The sequence below is a fragment of the Triplophysa dalaica genome, chromosome 15 (genome assembly GCF_015846415.1).
Source record: "Triplophysa dalaica isolate WHDGS20190420 chromosome 15, ASM1584641v1, whole genome shotgun sequence".
NCBI lineage: Eukaryota > Metazoa > Chordata > Actinopteri > Cypriniformes > Nemacheilidae > Triplophysa > Triplophysa dalaica.
Genome location: NC_079556.1, coordinates 18,356,646 through 18,376,182, shown reverse-complemented (window position 1 = coordinate 18,376,182; position 19,537 = coordinate 18,356,646). Strand labels below are relative to the sequence as shown.

Below are 19,537 nucleotides of genomic sequence, written 5' to 3'. Positions count from 1 at the left end.
TGAAATGTGGCTGCAGTATGCGATAACATTGTCTTTCCCAGTATTGTTGTATGTATTGTTGCCTTTTTTATCATCTCAAACCAGTCTGCCCATTCTCCTATGACATCAACAAGGCATTTTCGGCAATAATTGTTGAACAATGGATATTTTTTCTTTTTTCGACCACTCTCTGTGACCCTAAAGACGGTTGTGCGTGAAAATCCCAGTAGATCAGCAGACCAGCCTTGCATCATCCACCATGCCACATTCAAAGTCCCTTTAATCCTCTTTCTTTCCCATTCTGATGCTTGGTTTGAACTTCAGCAAGTCGTCTTCACCATGTCGAGATGCCTAAATGCATTGAGTTGCTGCCATGCGATTGGCTGATTAACAATTTTTGTTAACAAGCATTTAAATAAAGTAGCTGGTAAGTGTATGCTGCACATGCCTTGATAAACCTCTCTGACGAATTCAGTTCACGGTTTTAGTGCCTCGGTTCGGTTCTGTTTGATGTGGGGGCAGGGTTCATGACACGGTAGCAGCAATGCTAAAGAACACTAAATTCAGAACACACCTCTTGTTTTAGACTACAGACAAGGTCACGATCCTCGTGATTCCGTTGAAAAGTGAATTGAGGACGCCTTAAAGATCGATCGCGATTTAAGATCTTCAGATTGCCCACCCCTTATACCCATATTATATGTACATGGAAGTCTTTATTGGTTCAGATTAAACAAAATCTTCTTTACAATTCATTTTGCATGATGATTTCTGTTTTGACAGGTGGCTCATGGCATCCTTCAGGGACATGGGAACTCACAGCTTCATACCCTGTTGACTCTTGTGGAGGAGAGTGGCGTGTGGACCAACATCACGCTATGCAGCCTTCTGTCAAATAACATGCCTGATGTAGAGAAAGGTAAAATGTTTTATTGTTTATTGGTTTAATATTCTTCTAGGTAGAGGTCGACCGATATGTGTAGAAAGTTATCCGTCTCACACACAGCTTCAGAGGGAGAGAAATTCTCCGGTACATTAACAGTATTGATAAAATCTGAGTTTATCTAGCTTTACAATGCGGACTATGTTAATAATTTAGCCGCTGGGCTAAAATCAATGAAATATACAAGCCTAGATAAAGAACAAAGAATAAAAATAATTAAAATCTTACCGCTTTCTTGTGTAGTTTAGGTAGTTAAAAACTTAGCAGGTAGAGGGGGACAGCACAGTGTTATTCCGGTGGAAACTTAGTTGCTCTCAGATGCACCTGCATCAGCTGATACCGGTTAACTAAAAATCCCAATCGGTCAATCGTTCGACCTCAACTTTTAGCATTTGTTTTGTCTGAGTATTTTGTCTAATACTACAAAAATGTCAGTTAACTAATGGTAATGCTGTTGTATTGAATGGGTTTGTATTTCTTTTAATAGTTCATGAGATTTTAACACGAGAAGGACCTGAACTTCTTCATATGCGTATAAAGCACCTCATCAAACAGAAGCTCGTGGACAAAGCTGCAAGGCTTGCAAAGACATGTGCAGAGTTTCCTGAATTTGGAGGAAAAAAGAATTTCAAACAAATCTACCTCGTATGTCTGTGTGAAATATATTCACAGCAAGAACTTATGCAAGAGGTGAGTGTTTCTTTTTAAATAATCTTTCTCCTCACAATTTATTTAGTTTAAGTTTGAAGTCATGATTAGGATATTTGGGCTCATATGTATTTGTCGTCATCATCATTCAATCGGCCAACTGGATGTCATGCACAAGCGACCGCTTCATTCATAACATAATACTGCAAGTTATATTTATATAAATATATTCAGAAAGTCTTTGGAAGAAGACAAATGTCATTTTTTATTAAATGGGGAACTGAACAACGTTTTGCAATGTATAAAATCCAGAGTCTGTGAGTTGAGTCCTTCATATGATATCCTTTCAAGCAACATTTTATATAATATATAATCGCGTTGAAGGCTGTACTAAAAACATCAATTGAGATTAACTGAAAAGTTTAATTATCGTTTAATGAATTATTGTTGATGACAACAAAAATAAAAGTATTGTAAACTACTTAAGGGATGGCATTTGTTAATTCTAGCTCCTTAGTTCTAACACTCTGCCTTCTTTAAATCCAACAGAGATAAAGTAGGGCAATATCATTGCATTTATTTTAATGAATTAATTATAAATTTAATTAAATAAAAACAAAATGATGTTCTAACTCAAATTTTATTCATCCCTTAAGACTTAGATTTCGAACTCAGCATTTCAATTTCAGGTTTAGTCTTGAAGGTGAAATTGTTTCACCACACACTGTTTTTCTTTGCTTGTTGAGGCTGTAGATGTCAGTATGTCTCTCCACGCCCTCCTTTCTGACAAAGATGGGGTCCAATATGACCGCAAACTCGCATTGGTGGCCTGCCACTGACATGACCTGGTGACTTTCTAGTTCTGCATAAGAGAGTCGTCCAACGGCAGTGCTCCGCAAACTGGTTTGTTTAAATTTGTGAGATACCTTCCACCTGAACAAAAAGAATTTTCAGTATTCAGTTAAGATTTGGAAAATATTAAAACGCAAACAATTTTAATTCATGGGTAAAAAAATCATTAGCTACCAGCTGGTGAGCCACACTTCAGTGCTCTTGAGTTTGCACAGGATGCAAATAGAACGCTCCGGCATTGACAGATATTTTTTAAAGCTTTCCATGGGACAAAGAGGGTCACCGGGGCTGGCAAACGTAAATCCTCGTAAATTTTCTCTGTCTGATGTGCCAGGGCCAGGTAATCTATCCCATTCTTGTTTTGCTGGAGAAGTAAGTAAATTAATTTATAAAGCACATTTAAATTCAGCTTACACTGACCAAAGTGTTGTACAGAACACTCATAAAATAAGGTAAATTTGACATCAGTAAAGATAAAAGAAAATAATTCCAATTAATAATGAGGAAAATGAGAACGAGAACGAAAGATTTGTTGAGGTTTCCTTCTTTTCCCCTCCATGCAAAACACAGCTGTATGTCAAACCAAACTTTTCTTACAAGCCCGATGAGTTCACACTGAAGATTAATTTCTTATGTATCTCAAAGTATATGATGTTTATTTATTATTTACAGTTCAGCCTGTCATCTTAATAATGTCTTCTATGAGTGAGTTTAGCATCCGGCCTAAAGTAAGCATCTCACACACAATCCGATAAACCCACAGATGATCAAACCACATTATATATACTATGCAATTTTTGTCTTTTTTTTATATTATTTGAATATTTAGAGAATCACCCAGTTGTTATTACTAGGTCCCAAGCACCGGCTATTGTGTTTAGTGAACAAGCACTGAAGTTTGAAGTCATTCCAGGGCTCCAGACAAAAAAAACTATTTAGTATAGGGGAAAAACAGGCGCCAAATTGTTTTTTAAAATTACATTTTTGTATCGCATACTTTTTGTTTTCCCATTGTGTGTACATTTACCCTCTCAGGTTTTGCTCACAGTGTTTTTTTTAAGCTGTTTTCCTCGTAAGCATAGCCATACATAATCTGCAGGCTTTTGTTAATTCCACGTAAAAATTTGGGGAAAATCTGTGAAAATGGAATAGTTTTTAATGCGTTTACATTTGTACACAAATATTAATTTGTAAATGTGTTCAAAAAGTCTTAAAATTTTTCGCAAAATAAAAAAAATAGTTTATCATTTATATTTAATATATGTTGGTGTACTCTGTATAATAACTTTGTTTATGTAAACACTAGTGGTTCGCCGTTAACGGCGTTATCCTGTTAACGTGCTGCGTTAACGTGAGACTCTTATCGCGCGATAAAAAAAAGTTGCCGTTAATCTATTCTCAAAGTTGGGTTGGGAGCTGGGTCTATACTACGCAAGCTATGATGACTTTCACCTTGATATTTTAGCGCGGATGTATACCTAGCTGAATTGCACTTCGCGTCATTCGCGCCGCCTCATCATCTCATGACCAGAGCTTCATTCGCGCGATTCGCGCCGCTTGTAGGTCTATGGCGTCTTTGCATTGATTTAACATGTAAATCACTCGTGCTTGACGCGCCATTTGCGTTTGATCTGAACACAACATAACGTTACTGTGAAATTACCACATCAAACGTGACGTGCTAACATGGATGCAGCTTTGAAGTCGCCGGGTTGCTTCAGGGAAAATTTATTTTTAAGAAGCTTCCCAATAGAAACATTGACAAGACTAAGGTTGTTTGCACCTTGTGCAATGCGGAATTGGTTTAGAAAAAACAACTTTCTCTCAACAGGTAGTGCTCTAGCTTTAGTTGAAATCAGTAAATTTGTATTGCCACCTAATGTATTATGGCTCCTGTATGACATATCGCTTGTTGCTCCCTAACTCTTTGTAAGTTGCTTTGGATAAAAGCGTCTGCTAAATGACTAAATGTAAATGTACTGTAGGAGCTCTTCCAGTCTCAAGTACCACCTAAACGCAAAGCATCCCTTAGCTAATGCGGAAGTAAACACAAGTACATCTTATTGAACATAATTTATTTTCATCACCAATTATCATAGTAGAACAGCTTTCTCAAGCAGTTTGTGATGCATTTTGGAAACAGGAGATGAGCCCCTGGTCTAATGCGCCACTTGGCTTGAGACACCCGTTCTCAAAGACTTACTTTTAGTCATTATTTGGGTAGCACACATATTCTGAAATGAGCCACTTCGTGGTTTGTTTTGTTTTAAATGTCTCAAATATCACATTATTCGTCCCCAGACTCATTGCGGAGATTTTTCAGATTTTGCGGAGAAAAACAGGTACTTATTCCGTGTGGCCTTGGTACACCAATAGTGGAGAAAACGGAAAGTGCTGGCGCTGAGCGTGCGGGAGAAAGGCCTGCTGCTGGGTTTTGAAAAAGTCCTGGACTTCCGTTGGAAACCATTTAAAAACAAGTAAACTGGGATGGTCGCCAGTGGCAATCTCCGCGAAAACATCACTCGCAAATTAATATTTATGGTTGCAAATGCGACAATTTTAGGTGCAGTCTGGAGCCCTGCATTCAAGGATTATTTATTTATCCTTCCATTGCTGCATTATTACGGCAAAAATCGAGTGTTTTAGGGGCTGATCTGACACAACGTGTTTTTTGCTGTAAGACATTATTGCAGTCTTTATATTTATAAAGTAGGATAGCACAGCCTTGGTTAATAATTACATGTATGTTTTATCATTTGCATTACTACTGATCATGTTTTTAATTTGATTTGTTTTTCGTTTGTTTTGCAGATAAAGGATGTAGACTGCAAAGATGCTTTGGACATGATTTGCAATTTGGAGTCTGAAGAAGATGAGAAAGGAGCTCTCGGTCTTTGTACAGCATTTTTTAAGCGTCAGCTTCTCAGTGGAGATGTGTATTGTGCCTGGTAAGGTTCTTATTTACACCCATAGTATTTAAAAGATGTTAATGTAATAGCATAATTCCTGATCTTATAACTTAAAAGGCATGCTGCAAATTTCAGAATTCAAAACCGTTACACCACATTGTGACATAACATGACATGTACTTAGGGACAAGACCTCCACCTCCAAAGCAACATATTAACAGCTATGTTTTACATAACATTTTTGTCTACATACATTTACAATCATTTGCTGACACATTACTGTATGTCACCTTGTGTGCAGTATTTTTAAGATAACATGACAAGTTAGACACGCTTAAAATAAAAGAAATGCTTTTTAAGGGGGTGAGGTCTTGACTTTTAAATGTAATTTTAATTGAATAAAAATGATTTAGCTTTATCCTCTGTCACTCAGCGTTGACACTCCTGCACTCAAGCGTAAGATATCGCTGGCCAGCACGTTGCACTTCCTCGGCGCCAGTACCATTCAGCGAACGGCAGTTTAGCCGAACGTAAGCTTCTTGAGAACAGTTAATATGATCGCGCTTCCGAAAGTGAATGTGGGTTAACTAAAATCTGTCTGTATCATCCAGCCGCATATGTTTTCTACCGCTTGTCTACCCAGCCGAACCCATCACCCCAACCTTCCCAGCCCCATGCCGGCCCACTGCCTCAAGCCACCTCAGCAGTGCGAGCAAGCCTCAGCCAGTGGCACATACCTGTCATTAGCCCTCAGGCTCCGTTCAATGCTCCGGCGGCCACCTCCCTTCCTCCTTTCTTTTCCTCAGGCCCGCACTACCTTCACACTGGCATATGCCACTCCGACGATATCCAACCAAACACCCTGGCTCTGGACCTCAGCTCCTCAGCACAACTTATAACCTCAAGACAGCTACTTTAAGGGCACCTAAGCGGAAATAAAAAATTCACATAGTCATATATGACTCCCCAGCAATAGCCAGCTCTCAGACAATGATACTCATCAAAGGCATTTGAAGAGCCCAGCCAAGTCCCCGGAAAACCAATCACCCTGGAGGCATTTACTAAAATGAGCTCCCAGCCATTGGGAAGTGGACCTTCAATTGTCTGATCAGGACGTCAGCCTCAGCAGGCGGATTGAGCAAGGCCGAGCTGTACAGCCTGCCTGCAAACAGAAGCCCCCCTTCGATCTCCGCTTCACAGCCGAAAGCTGCAGATGAGCCGAAGCAGGCTTCCGAATCTTCTCGAGCCCAGTCAGGGTTTTCCATCTCTAGGCCAAGGCAAGGCTTTCCACCTCCAGGTCGCGGCAGCAGGCCACTGAATCGATCTTCTATTTCATCAAGCACAGCAAAACCGATCAAACGAAAGAGGACACTACAACTACATTTTCTCATCCAATCATACCCATACTCTTCCACTCCTCCAGGAGCCAGTATCGCCCCGCAGGGGCCGGTGCTTCCAACTTGTGATCTGCCGCAGCAGACACCAACTTTCCAGAAGCCAGTATTGTCGCAGCGACCACCCCCACTGGGTCCCCGTGCTTCCAACCCATGCTCTGCCGCAGCAGACACCATTTCTACAGAAGCCAGTATCGCCACAGCGATCGCCCCTGCTGGGTCCCGTGCTTTCAACTCGTGCTCTGAAGCAGCTGACACCATGCAACACAAAGCCAGTTTCGCTGCAGCGATCGCCCATGCTTCTTCCCTTACTCTGCGGCAGCAGACTCCCTTTTCCCCCTCAGAAGACAGTATCGCCGCAGCGACCACCCCCGCGACCGCCCCCCCTGCAGGGCCACGTGCTTCTTCCCATACTCTGCCGAGACAAATTCTGAAACATATTGATTTTAGACATCGGTTTCCCCTATTGTGTGCACAGAAACAGCATGTCATGTTTACTCGTTAAAATGGATGTTCGCATCCTAAATAGTGCATGTGCTGCAAAAAATAATGATTAAAGTGTTATCAGATTTGAACTGCCCGTGTCAGCACCCCGTTCCGCTTCCGCCTCATGCAATTTAGATAAAAACTCACGTATGAATGGGTTATTACAAAGTAGTATTGAAATGAAATACATTACTTACACCTTGCAGGATTTACAAACACAACAGACTCCGGGCAAATGAGACAAACCGGCCTAGTACACATCGATGCAGGATGAATAAATGCGTACCTGTCGACCCATTCATCTCAGAAAACATGGTTTTCAACGTTAACATTTCTAACTTTTTTGAATCACTGACAGTACTGACTGCACACCGCTCTCGGCTCTGTTCAATTCACATTTGAATGTAGGAATGTAGCAATAGTACGCATAACTGTCAGTGGCGCCATATGACCCAAACTACTACTGAGCGGTCCTTGATGTGCCTGGTAAACGTTTGATTGCATTAGGAAATAGCGTTTGCCGTTTATTTATTTCATTATGTCAAAAAGCTCTGCAGTCCGGACGGACACATCTTACGTTCTGGATTCTCATGTCATGACCCCTTTAAAGACTGTGAAGAGTGTGTCCTGTATGTGTGATTAACTTATTCCTTTCAATATCTATTTACTTAAGATAAGGGGAAGTTGCACAAGACGGCGCCAGTGAGCTGTTAGGATGCCAGTGTCTGCAGACAAATTTCCGGTTATTTAATGTATGGGAAAGTAGGATTTTTGGCCAGCAAATATGGTTGTTTTTAGATAAAGAAAGCAATGAGTATATCTGCAATATGACAGAAATCCTCTTTTCATTGATTAATTCTTAGTTGAGGCATAACAACTCGATATAATGGAATTATAAAAAAAAATGTATTCTCTCTTCTTTGATACTATAGTCCATACTCACGTGGTTAACCAAAATCCTAACAATTAATTTATACATAAACTAGCTTGTGTAGTGTACATTTACACAGAGATTTTTTTTTTTGACAGTTCGGGGACTAAGAAAAGCATAAAACGCATTTATTTTTGAGTTTTCCCTGTCTAAATCACCTGATTCCACGATGATTGGAATACAAACGTCACCTGATCATGACTATTTATACTCTTTCCAACCGAGCACAATGCAATAAAAAGGGTAATCAGTGGAGCTCTTCTCAAAGGGAAACAAAGGAGTTGTGTACACTGGTAGAAAACAACATCAGTCTTTATTGACATTTCATCAAGTTGTTTTAGTTTAACCAAGTACTCAGCAATGTTAAGAGGATTTTCTGTCACATCGCTGATATAATGCTTTTACTTTTCTGCCAACACTGGTGTCCCAAAAGCTCATCTGCACCATCTTATTCAGCTAGCGATTAGGGAAATCCCATCAAATTTTGTTTGTCTGATCGCAGCTTTTAAAGTCTGTTCATTTAGGCCGTGTTCAGACTTGACTTCTTTTTCGAAGCTGCTAGAGTCCGTTTTACATTGTAATCTTATGGAGTAAATCGTGTTTTCAAAAAACGTCCGAAGCGCTTTTTTAAACGTCTTTTTCTGCAACTCTGAGCGTCTTTTGAGGTTTTAAATTTTTCTGAAAAAAATGCCCTACGTCAAGCTCCTTTTTCACAGCTAACCATTGACAGAGACCTGTTGTTTCCATAACAACATTCAAGGAAAGTGATTGGTCGAGAAGGCTCAAGCTCAAAAAAATAAAATGGCGGATGAAACGCCCGTTGGAGCATAGTTTTGTATAAATGTAAGTTTAGTTTTCACTTTCAACAACTTCTGATAATTGCATAGACGCTCTCTGTTTATAATTCAAATAGACTTCCATTATGCTGCCTATCTACTTCTCTGGCAAGCAGCTGCTATTTTTTTTTACTAAAAATGCGCCTTTGTCAACTTTTTCTTGTCAAAAAAGAAATCAAGTCTGAACATGGCCTTACACTACATTTAACATTTACAAAATTGCAGCAATAGATGGGTGGTGATGGAATTGCCTGAGATGGAGCTGGGATAGTCAGTCAGTCCGCAAGCTCTCGCAGCAGGATGGCACAGGAATTTCAGCTGTAGCTAGCGTAAACTCTAGTTGGGTATGGGCACATGACGTTCATCTGGGCCTTGTGGAATCTATCCCTACCTCGGGATGGGCATCCAGAGGCGGAGGCAGAAAGAGAATAATTAGCGTAGCTGCTGTTCATTAACTATGCATTAAGTGAAAGCTTGGCTGAAAGATGTGTCTTTGATCTAGATTTAAATTGGGAGTGTGTTTGACCCTCGAATAGTATCAGGAAGGCTATTCCAGAGTTTAGGTGCTACGTTTGAGAAGGCTCTACCCCCTTTGGTGGATTTCGTTATTCTAGGTGTTTTCAAAAGTCCTGAGTTTTTAGATCTTAGAGAGCGTGATGGGTTGTAATGTGATAGTAGCTCTGTTAAGTAGGTAGGGGCTAAACCGTTTAATGCTTTATAAGTCATTAAAAGAACTTTAAAATCAATACGTACCTAATGGGTAGCCAGTGAAGGAATGATAAAATTGGGGTTATGTGATCGTATTTTCTTGACCTTATTAGTGCACCTCAAAGAAAAAGCATGCTATCACCCCTTAAAAGATGCCTGATTAACATTTAAATTATCAATGTTTAATTGTTAAAGGTTAAGTATGGTGATTGATTTTTTACTTGATATGACTACAGTATAACACTACAGACTAACCATAAAATCACAGATAAATTGATGTGTCTGTTTGATGTATTTTTCAGGGAGTTGACGTTGTTTTGGAGCAAGCTTCTTATACGACTTGAATCAAAACAAGCGTTCTTGGAGCAATGCAGACTACTAGCACAACTGTCTGGGAGTGTGTACCATATTCTGCTCCTTATTAAAGTTGTGCAGGCTGAGGTTAGTAAAGGTTTTGTTTTATTATCAGTGTGAAAAATAAGATATTGGCACTCAATTGCATTTTTGTTTTCTTCAGGCTGACAAAGAAGGACTCTCAGTGTGTATTGAAATGTGCATTCAAGCACTAAAAATGGGAGTTCATGACAATGAGGACTGCAATGTTACAATCTGCAAAACAATATCTTGTTTACTGCCTTTAGACATAGAAGTCAAACGCGCCTGTCAACTCACTGAGTTCCTGATCAAGCCTTCTGTGGACTCTTTTTATTCGGTTGAGACAGTCTTTAATGAACCGGACCAAAAGCTTGAAGAGGAAGATCCATCAATTATAAACTCACTACGATGTGACCTGTTGTTGGCCTTAAAGACAAAGTGGCCTTTTGATCCGGAGTTCTGGGACTGGAAAACTCTAAAGCGCCATTGCATTTCTTTGATGGATCAGGAGGCTGCAGCTGTATTGTCTGCTGACAAACTTTCTGATAGTGAAGACAATGACGCCCAAGATCCGAATGAGAAATATTTTAAGGATTTGACACAAAGCCTAACTCATGAGCCTAGTGAAGTAGAAACAGAAAGAAAGAAAAAACGGGAAATGAAGAAGTTGAAAGAGAAGGGATTTGTGTCAGCTCGATTCCGCAACTGGCAAGCCTATATGCAGTATTGTGTTTTGTGTGATAAAGAGTTTCTTGGACACAGGATTGTAAAACATGCATTGAAGCATGTCCAAGATGGGATTTTCCGTTGCCCCATATGTGCTGAAACATTTCAAACTAGGGAAGTTCTAGAGCCTCATGTAGCATTGCATGTTAGACAGTCATGCAAGGAACGTCTTGCTGCTATGAATGCAACCAAGAAATGTCCCAGTTTAGACACCAAGGTTGGACCAGTGAGCAGTACCTTGAATCAACAAAAGGACCTCAGCAAGACTGCTGTGCAAGTTAGCAAAGAAACACCACTTTGCAGTAACAATTTATATGCTTCAAACAGCATTCCCAGTCTAAACGGTAACGCTAACATTAGGTTATTATCTCCAAGACAATGCAGCCCTATTGGTGATGTTAACAACACTAATGATTTTTCATGCCCTGTTGCAAGCTGTCAAAAAGGTTTTAAGTACTTCAAGTATTTGGTAGCACATGTTAAGGGCCACAAAAATGAGCAGGAAGCAATATGTTTCCTAGAAACGAAGAGCCAGAAAGCTATGTGCCAATATTGTCACCGTCAGTTTGTCAATTTGACTCACCTTAATGATCACTTACAAATGCATTGTGGAGAGAAGCCTTATTATTGCATTCAGTTGGGATGTAACTGCAGCTTTTCCTCTCATGATGAGCTCGTCATTCACAGAAAAGTGCATGCAGAATTTCAGGCCCAATGTACCTATCCAAATTGTGAGAGAATATTCAATGAGACGTACTTGTTGTATGATCATGAAGCACAGCACTACACGACTTTCTCTTGCAGAAGACATAACTGTGGCATGGTGTTTCACACTCTGTCTGAACTAGATATGCATCAGCAAGAACATGCAATGCAGTTAGATGTGCATCAGCAAGAACATGCAAAGCAGGACCACTTGTCTATTGATGAGGGCCTACATTCTCAAAAGAAATCTCCATCTCCATGTAACATTCAAGAGGTTTCACAAGAGCCCAGCCTGGTTAAAATTGAATTCTCAGTTAGCAGAACTTTAAACACAACTCAGGATTCTACAGGACATACTGAGCATCTTGTAACTTGTCCAGCCCTGTCAGAAAGTGAAACTGCTTCCCAGACATCTGCCATTCAGCCTGATGGTTCTGATGCATGTAGAAGTTTGCAGTCTGTTATTGAGAGTACAGATCAGTTGCGACTTGAATCTTGCTACGTAAAACTGGAGCCTATTACTATCAAGGATGATCCTATACTTGGAAATGCTCTAAAGAATTCTGACAGTTTAACTCAAGCACTCTTAAAAGATAAGAAGTTGTTTTGTTGTCCATCAAGTCAGCTTAAACATTCCGCTGTGAAAGAAGCCAAAACAGAGAAAAGTCTTTCTCATATCTGTCCATTTGAAACTTGCACACGTAGATACAGCACTTCAAAAAGTTTATCAAGACATGTAAAAAAGGTTCATCCAGAGGCATTTGAGGAGTGGAAGCTGTCAAATAAGTACAAGAGGATTGCTGATCATGCTGCAAGAAAAGCATTGTCTGAGCACACGACCACTTGTTCCCAAACAATGAAGAAATGGAAAAGCCATTCCAGACAAATTTGTCAACATGGTGAAGGAATTAAACAGACATGTTTGGACTCAACGCATCCAGATTCTACCGGTATTCTCTCTTGTCATGAAAGTATGCCACATGTAAATTTAAAGTTGTCCTCTCAGCTGGAAGGCACTCATGATAGTGCATCACCAAATCCGTCAGAACTGACTCAGTTACCACTATTGGAGACATGGGCAACACCTACGACAGATAACTTGGATTCAGGTTTTTATGTAGAGAATAATTACTCTCCTATGACTTCATCTGATAATCAACAAACCAACCCATTATACCATTCTGAGGCCATTTTAGATTATGCTTCTCCCTCTGTTTATGATGGCATAATCCCCCTTTCTTTGAATGTCCACACACCCTCAAGTGTCATGAACGAAGCCTCAAAATATGTGTCAAGCTCTCTTAGAGTACTTCATGCCCTTAATGGTGATCAGACTTTTGACTTGTCACAGGTTGAGTCAGCAAGTCTTGATGTCGGGTACAGTCAGAATGGACAAAACCATCCCAGTGGGATTTCTGTCAATGCCAGTTTGTTGCAAACTGCATCTTTGCCTGAGCAGAATGTCAGTCCAAATTTTTTATCTTTTTCTTCGTCTGCATCCGTTTCAGAGCAGTCACTGGGCGAAATCTGCACTGATGGATTATCAGACATCAAATGTTTATCAAACCTTGCCCCTAATTTTAAGGAACAATCTGAAAATGTATCCTTGTCAGTTGACAGTGCTGTGTCTGAAGTTGATAAGCAACATCCAGAGGATTTTTGTAATCCTGAATTGTCACAAAAAGGAACAGAGGGACCACAGTCAGATGAACAGATTGATCTACGTTCTGTTGAAGCCAAACAAGCCAAGAAAATCAAGTCTTCTAAAAGAACAAAATGGCCTGCAATAATACAGGATGGGAAAGTCATTTGCTGCAGGTGCTACAGAGAGTTCTCAAGTACAAAGTCACTTGGAGGTCATTTATCAAAACGGTCCCAGTGCAAACCTGTAGATGAAATTGATCTAACTGCTGATCTACCAACGTCATTTCTTGATTTTCTCAATGATCCTGATATTTCAACAGTACAGATGGCACTTTCTACAAATTCCACACATGATCAAAACCTGGAATCTTTCGTCTATCCACCGGTAGAATCGGATGACTTTATTGATAACAGTTCAACAAGCATGGAGGGTGCAAATTACAACATTCAGAACAGCAATGCACCCTCTCAAGAACCCTCTGAAGTGAGTGGAAATTCCACCTTCTGCCTCCAAACCATGCAAGAAACAGCAGTAGAAACCAAACCTGAATCTGAAATCACGCTTGCAAATACTGCAGATGAGGATACCAACATTGTAGAAATTGAAAGAGCATTGGAACGTCTTGATTTAGTTGATATGCTTAATGTTGGCGCACTTGTGCCTGAGAGCACAGACCTGCATAATCAATGTTCTAAACCAGAAACAAAAAGTGAATTGAAACTCCCAATTGAAAATGAGATGGATATTGATCCAAGCTTAAATTTGAAGCCTTTTAGATGTACTGAAGACTGTATGTATGGAGCAATGACGAAGGAAGCCCTATTTAAACACCTTTGTAGGGTACATGATTATAGTGAGGAAAGAATTAATGAAATGAAGAAAAACCCAGACAAATTCGCACCTTACAACTGTCATCTATGTTCAAAGACATTTACCAGAACAACAGGCCTTAAAATCCACTACAAGAATGTCCATCATTTTTCAAAAGAAGAAATCTGCCAATTGAAAATTGGCTGTGATTGGAGAAAGATCAGACAATCAAAAAAGGAAAAGAAAAAAGAATGCAAAGATACGCATGTAAGCCCCATAACCAAAGCAGACAATGATTTATCAGGGCAACATCCAGACCAAGTTAATCCAAAACTAACCATGAAATCTTTAGATTCAACTGTAAAGACAGAGGCAGTCAGTGTAAAGACAAAAGCAGTCAATGTAAAGACAAAAGCAGTCAGTGTAAAGACAAAAGCAGTCAACGTAAAGACAAAAGCAGTCAACGTAAAGACTAAAGCAGTCAGTGTAAAGACTAAAGCAGTCAGTGTAAAGACTAAAGCAGTCAGTGTAAAGACTAAAGCAGTCAGTGTAAAGACTAAAGCAGTCAGCGTAAAGACAAAAACAGCCAGTGTAGCCACCGAGAAATATAAAAGCCCTATGCAAGACCCCCTTGCAGGTTTTAGCTCCAAAAGTGTGGAATGGTCACAGGCTTCAAATATTAAAATTCTTGATGGGCATTCAGCTCCAAAAAATATAAACAAGCTACAAGGCACCTTGCTGACTCCAGAAAGTCATGAACCATATGAGCCAGGAGTTTTTGCAGAGCACAAGTTGAGTGAAGAAAGTCCCTTACCCTGTGGCACAACAAATGCTCCAGCGAAAGGCACTGAAAGTATAACTCCACAGTCCAATCGTACAGTTGAGACAGAATCAGCTGAAATGGTGGAACTTCAAGACAAAAGTAATATGCCAATGGTTAACATTGATTCTGCTGATACACTTACTTTGTATAGGCCATACCGTTGTGTGCATGAAGGATGTGTGGCTGCCTTTTCAATCCAACAAAATCTGATTCTTCATTACAGGGCTATGCATCAGTCAGAACGTGAAGAAAAAACAGGCCCCAGTACTAATGACACTGATGGGTCTGTCCTAGTGCAGGAATACAAATGTCAAGTCAAACAATGCTCAAAAGTAGTCACGAAAGTTACTAGTTTATTGAAGCATTATCTTTTGCTTCACAAATGCACATTGGAAAAGACAAGTGCATTGTTATCTGGTGTTGAAGTAGGTACATTTCAGTGTGACCAGTCCAAATGTCCAGCTCACTTCACATGTCATTTGAAATACATAGATCACATTAAAAACGATCACAAGGCAATAAAAGTTTCAGCTGAGGGGGACTTTGAGAGTGTGGACCTCACATTCAAATGTCAATTTCAAGGTTGTGACAGGGTTTATACAACCAAGTCCAACCTTTTACGACATGTTATGAAGAAACATCATGCAACTTTTGAAACTATGAAAGAGAAACTGGATAATGGAAATGCAGGTGATGTTCAAACCAAAAAAATAAGTGGAAGTACGGATCCTAACCACGGAAAAGAGAATATTGCAAATAACACTAAGGTGAAGAAGAAAAAGAAGAATTTAAAAAAACAAGAGGACATTGCCCAAAATTGGATTACCTTTGGGAAGCCGGTTCTTAAATCCACAGAGGAAGCATTTGCAATGTGCAATAAAGGCTTTCCTGTACAGTACCCGTGTATGCTCAAAAGTTGTGATTCAGTGTTGAGTGCAGAACCGACTATATTGAAACATTATACTGCTCATGGTCTTACAGAGCGGTTCATTGAAGATCAGAGGAGCCAGTTCATATTTTGCAAGAAAAGCAAAGAAATTAAGATGGCGGAAACAGTACCTGAAGACCAAACAGACAATTCTAAGGGCAGTTCTCAAATAACAGGACCAGAAGTTCAAACTTCGACAAACTCTGTTACAGTCGGTAAAAGTTGTGTCACTGCCACAGCCGGAATCAAACGGAAAAGGGGTCGTCCACGAAAATCTGAATGTAAAAAGAGAATCTGTGTTGACCGAAAGCTAAGTCTTCGTAACTGCTCTGGTGATGGCGTTAAATGTATGCTGAAAGTCTCGGGGTCCATACTGAACCCGTCAAATCACCAAGACAACTATGTTGGGAATGAAGTTGCACTAAAACTGTACGGACCTTCCGAATATGAGACGTCCACCCTTAAGTTCAATGAAGACTCCAGAATACCTGCTAAACAAAAAAAAGATTATTGGACATCACAGCAAACACTTAAACCAGTCACACAAGAAAGAGATGAAGTCCAGTGTATTGTTAATTTTAGAAATCCCCTAAGACTTGAAACTGTGAACAATGTTAAAATTGTTGTATATGAAAATATGTCCACTAGTTCTGATCTGCTAAAACAACTTCAAGACATGCAGCCCATAGTCATCCTGAACAAATGGCTACACAGTTGATGGTTTGGTTAGATACTGATGTTTGCTTTTACGAAGCCATGCACTCAGGACCACATACTGTATATCACATGCTGCTGGCAGGTACATCAAGTTACACTTTTCACACATTTATAGTAGTTTTAATGCCTTGTTAATAGCAAAAAAATTGTGTTTAAAAATCCTTTTGTACTATACATTTTTGATGTATTTATGATTGTGTTTGTATTTCTAATATGCCTAGATAAAAGTGAAACATTTTTAACATTTCCAGTTTTATGTAGGATAAAAAAGATGAATGATATATCCCTGTGGGATTTGTATCAATTTCTGTTGTTCTTGGAAAGTATTTATTTTTAACTTAACGGTTGTGTGTTAATGTTCTTGTCTTCCATCTAATATTCAATTAAAATAACCTGATTGCTCAGTGTAAAATGTATCTGCTTCTGGTTTGGCACCGTTGCAGAAAATGTCATTATAAATCAAGTTTGTTCTTCAAATCACAAACATTAGTACAGCATGCTGCTTTAGCAGTTGAAGCACTTCATAATATTAAGGTCTAATTTGTCAAACAATGAGTTGGTATTAGGGCTGTCAAAAAACATGCTCAAGCATGTTATTAATTATTTCAGATTAATTCTTTCAAAATATTTAACACAGCTTCTGTTTTTGTCATCCTTTGGTTAGCTTTACATAATATGATCACGCCCTTTTTTCATGCAAAGGCTTTAAAACCATTTCAGCACGGTTTAAAAAAGTTGTTTGATGCGTCCAGGATGGACAGTTTCTTGCACAGCTCTGTTGTATGGAGCGCTTTCGCTGAATCTGTCAGAATCTCTGTTAGGCAGCGCACCAGTATCAAGATTTTCCCATAAACCACATTTATCGAATATATCTTTGTCTAGAGTTCTACGAGCTAAATAAAGTCTTAAATGAATGCATAGAGTTGTTAAAGCTCTTAATGAGTCAGCCTTCCAAAAACCTGCTGGCCTGACTCCTGTCACTAATTAATAATCAAAGAACAAAAGAAAATAAGAAATCAATTTGTTTTGTAGCTTTAATGAGAATTCTTCTGTATTCAATCTAGAGTTTAGTGGTAAAGACTCTAAAGTGTTTGAGAACTTTCCATTTCTATATATTTTCGGAGGGCACATATATGATTAAATAGATATGATGGGCTTGTGATTGTGAGTTCACTTAAATTAAATGTTTTCAAGCCTGATAAATGTAACAATTGATAGCTCTTAATTATACTTTAATGTTGATAAGTTATATTTAATGTTAAAATGATAAAACTTTAATAGAAAAATCAGTAGTAGTAGTAGTACTTAGACCAGTGATGCAGGTTTTTAATTTTAATACGATGCCATCAAAGAAATATAAAAAATAGACAGCGTGTTGTTTTTAAATTGATTTGGAGATTAAAAAAGAAATTATTAGAATTTAAAAGTACATTTTTAAACAGTAATGTTGTCCGTGACTAATTGTAATATTTTATCAATTGACAGCACTAGTTAGGATAAATGGCAACAATATGATTCTGCATTTAATTTTACTAGTTATTTTATGAAATAAAATGACATGGTTCAATAGATCTCTAAACTGCGGTAGACTTTTCCATGTTAACAGTCAAAGTTGTCTGAAACTTAAAACATTAAAGTTGGATGGAATGTAAACTGACTTTCTATAAGTTTGGTTATTTGGTTACCGTTGACATTTGTGATTGGATTGCATAGATGTTGAAAATTAAGTCCTAGGGTCACCATTATGAAAAAAGTTGTTGTATCCTCATCACCTGTTATTATGAATATACAGATACTAATTACATGCTGGATGTCTTCTGTTTAGTATGAGCCCCTTACACATTATGTAACTGCAGTATAGCAGAAAGAACATGGCTATAGATAAGTCTACAAAAACATAATAATTGTGAACGAAAGGAGACGAATGTAAAAAGAGGAATCGAACAACAATGAAGTTAAGATTGATTTGTTGAAATGAAGTGATTTGTTTACATATGAAACAACACAGATGAACTGTGCTGCTCCAGCATCATACAAGAACTTCACAAAAACCTTGTCATTACTGTTGGCACTGAAAGACAAACCCTTGAACATTACTAGTTTATTATAGAGAATTGTAAAATATTTGAGTAAATGTAGTTGGTTATGCTGCATTTAATTATCTATTTGGCTACTTTGTTTACATTTTCAACGGTATCAACTTCTACTATCCACTCAAATACATTTTTAAATAATAATAATTACTCCACTACTGTTTACGCAACTACATTTAAATTGTCAAAAGACGTTCTTGCGCTACATTTTGCATCATGTTTTATGTAGAGATTTTAAATAATTTTATGGGTTCTTACACCTTTCACAAAGTCAAATTCCACGACATTTCCAGTTCTTTCAATGTTTGTTTTCATGCTTTGTCAGTCTACATACTTAATCACAAAAAGTAATGATACTGCGCTAAAAAGATCTTAAAATGACATTAGCAACTTAAATTGTTGACTGTCTGGCAAATTAAATAGGCCTACATTTTGCATGTTTCCCAAAATTGGGCTATGCGCATGGTCTAAAAGGGTTGTCCCAATTCTCTTAATTAGTCATGGGTGTGTTTGGGCCAATCAGAGTCTCGTCTCCCATTCCCTTTAACAGCCAGTTGTGCTCTCGGCATGGCGGATTTGCTATTTACACGGCGGAATTTAGAAAAAGAGCAAAGACTGGACGTTTTCGTGGCTTTTGAACATTAATCATGAATAGGATCTTTAGGACTATCCTATTGGTAAAACTGTTTTAGTTTTCTCGTACCTGCTATTTGTAGACAAATCGCGAAATCTCCCTTATTTTAATTAGCCATGGTAAAATGACAAAACGTCAAATCAATGAAAAACATCCATCCATCCATCCATTTTCTACCGCTTATCCGAACTACCTCGGGTCACGGGGAGCCTGCGCCTATCTCAGGAGTCATCGGGCATCAAGGCAGGATACACCCTGGATGGAGTGCCAACCCATCGCAGGGCACACGCACGCACTCATTCATTCACGCACTCACACCCTACGGACAATTTTTCCAGAGATGCCAATCAACCTACCATGCATGTCTTTGGACCAGGGGAGGAAACCGGAGTACC

At 38.9% G+C, this 19,537-nt stretch overlaps 1 protein-coding gene across 1 annotated transcript in view; it reads left to right on the top strand.

The window, feature by feature from the left end:
• Positions 1-18,072, top strand: part of znf292a (zinc finger protein 292a) — a 28,281-nt gene extending 10,209 nt beyond the window's left edge. Inside the window, exons 4-8 of the mRNA XM_056767743.1 lie at positions 763-898; positions 1,410-1,612; positions 5,234-5,370; positions 9,989-10,127; positions 10,204-18,072. Of these exons, the coding sequence (XP_056623721.1) occupies positions 763-898; positions 1,410-1,612; positions 5,234-5,370; positions 9,989-10,127; positions 10,204-16,416 (6,828 nt within the window). The 3' untranslated portion in view covers positions 16,417-18,072. The remainder of the gene's footprint in view (positions 1-762; positions 899-1,409; positions 1,613-5,233; positions 5,371-9,988; positions 10,128-10,203) is intronic.
• Positions 18,073-19,537: the final 1,465 nt, after the last annotated feature.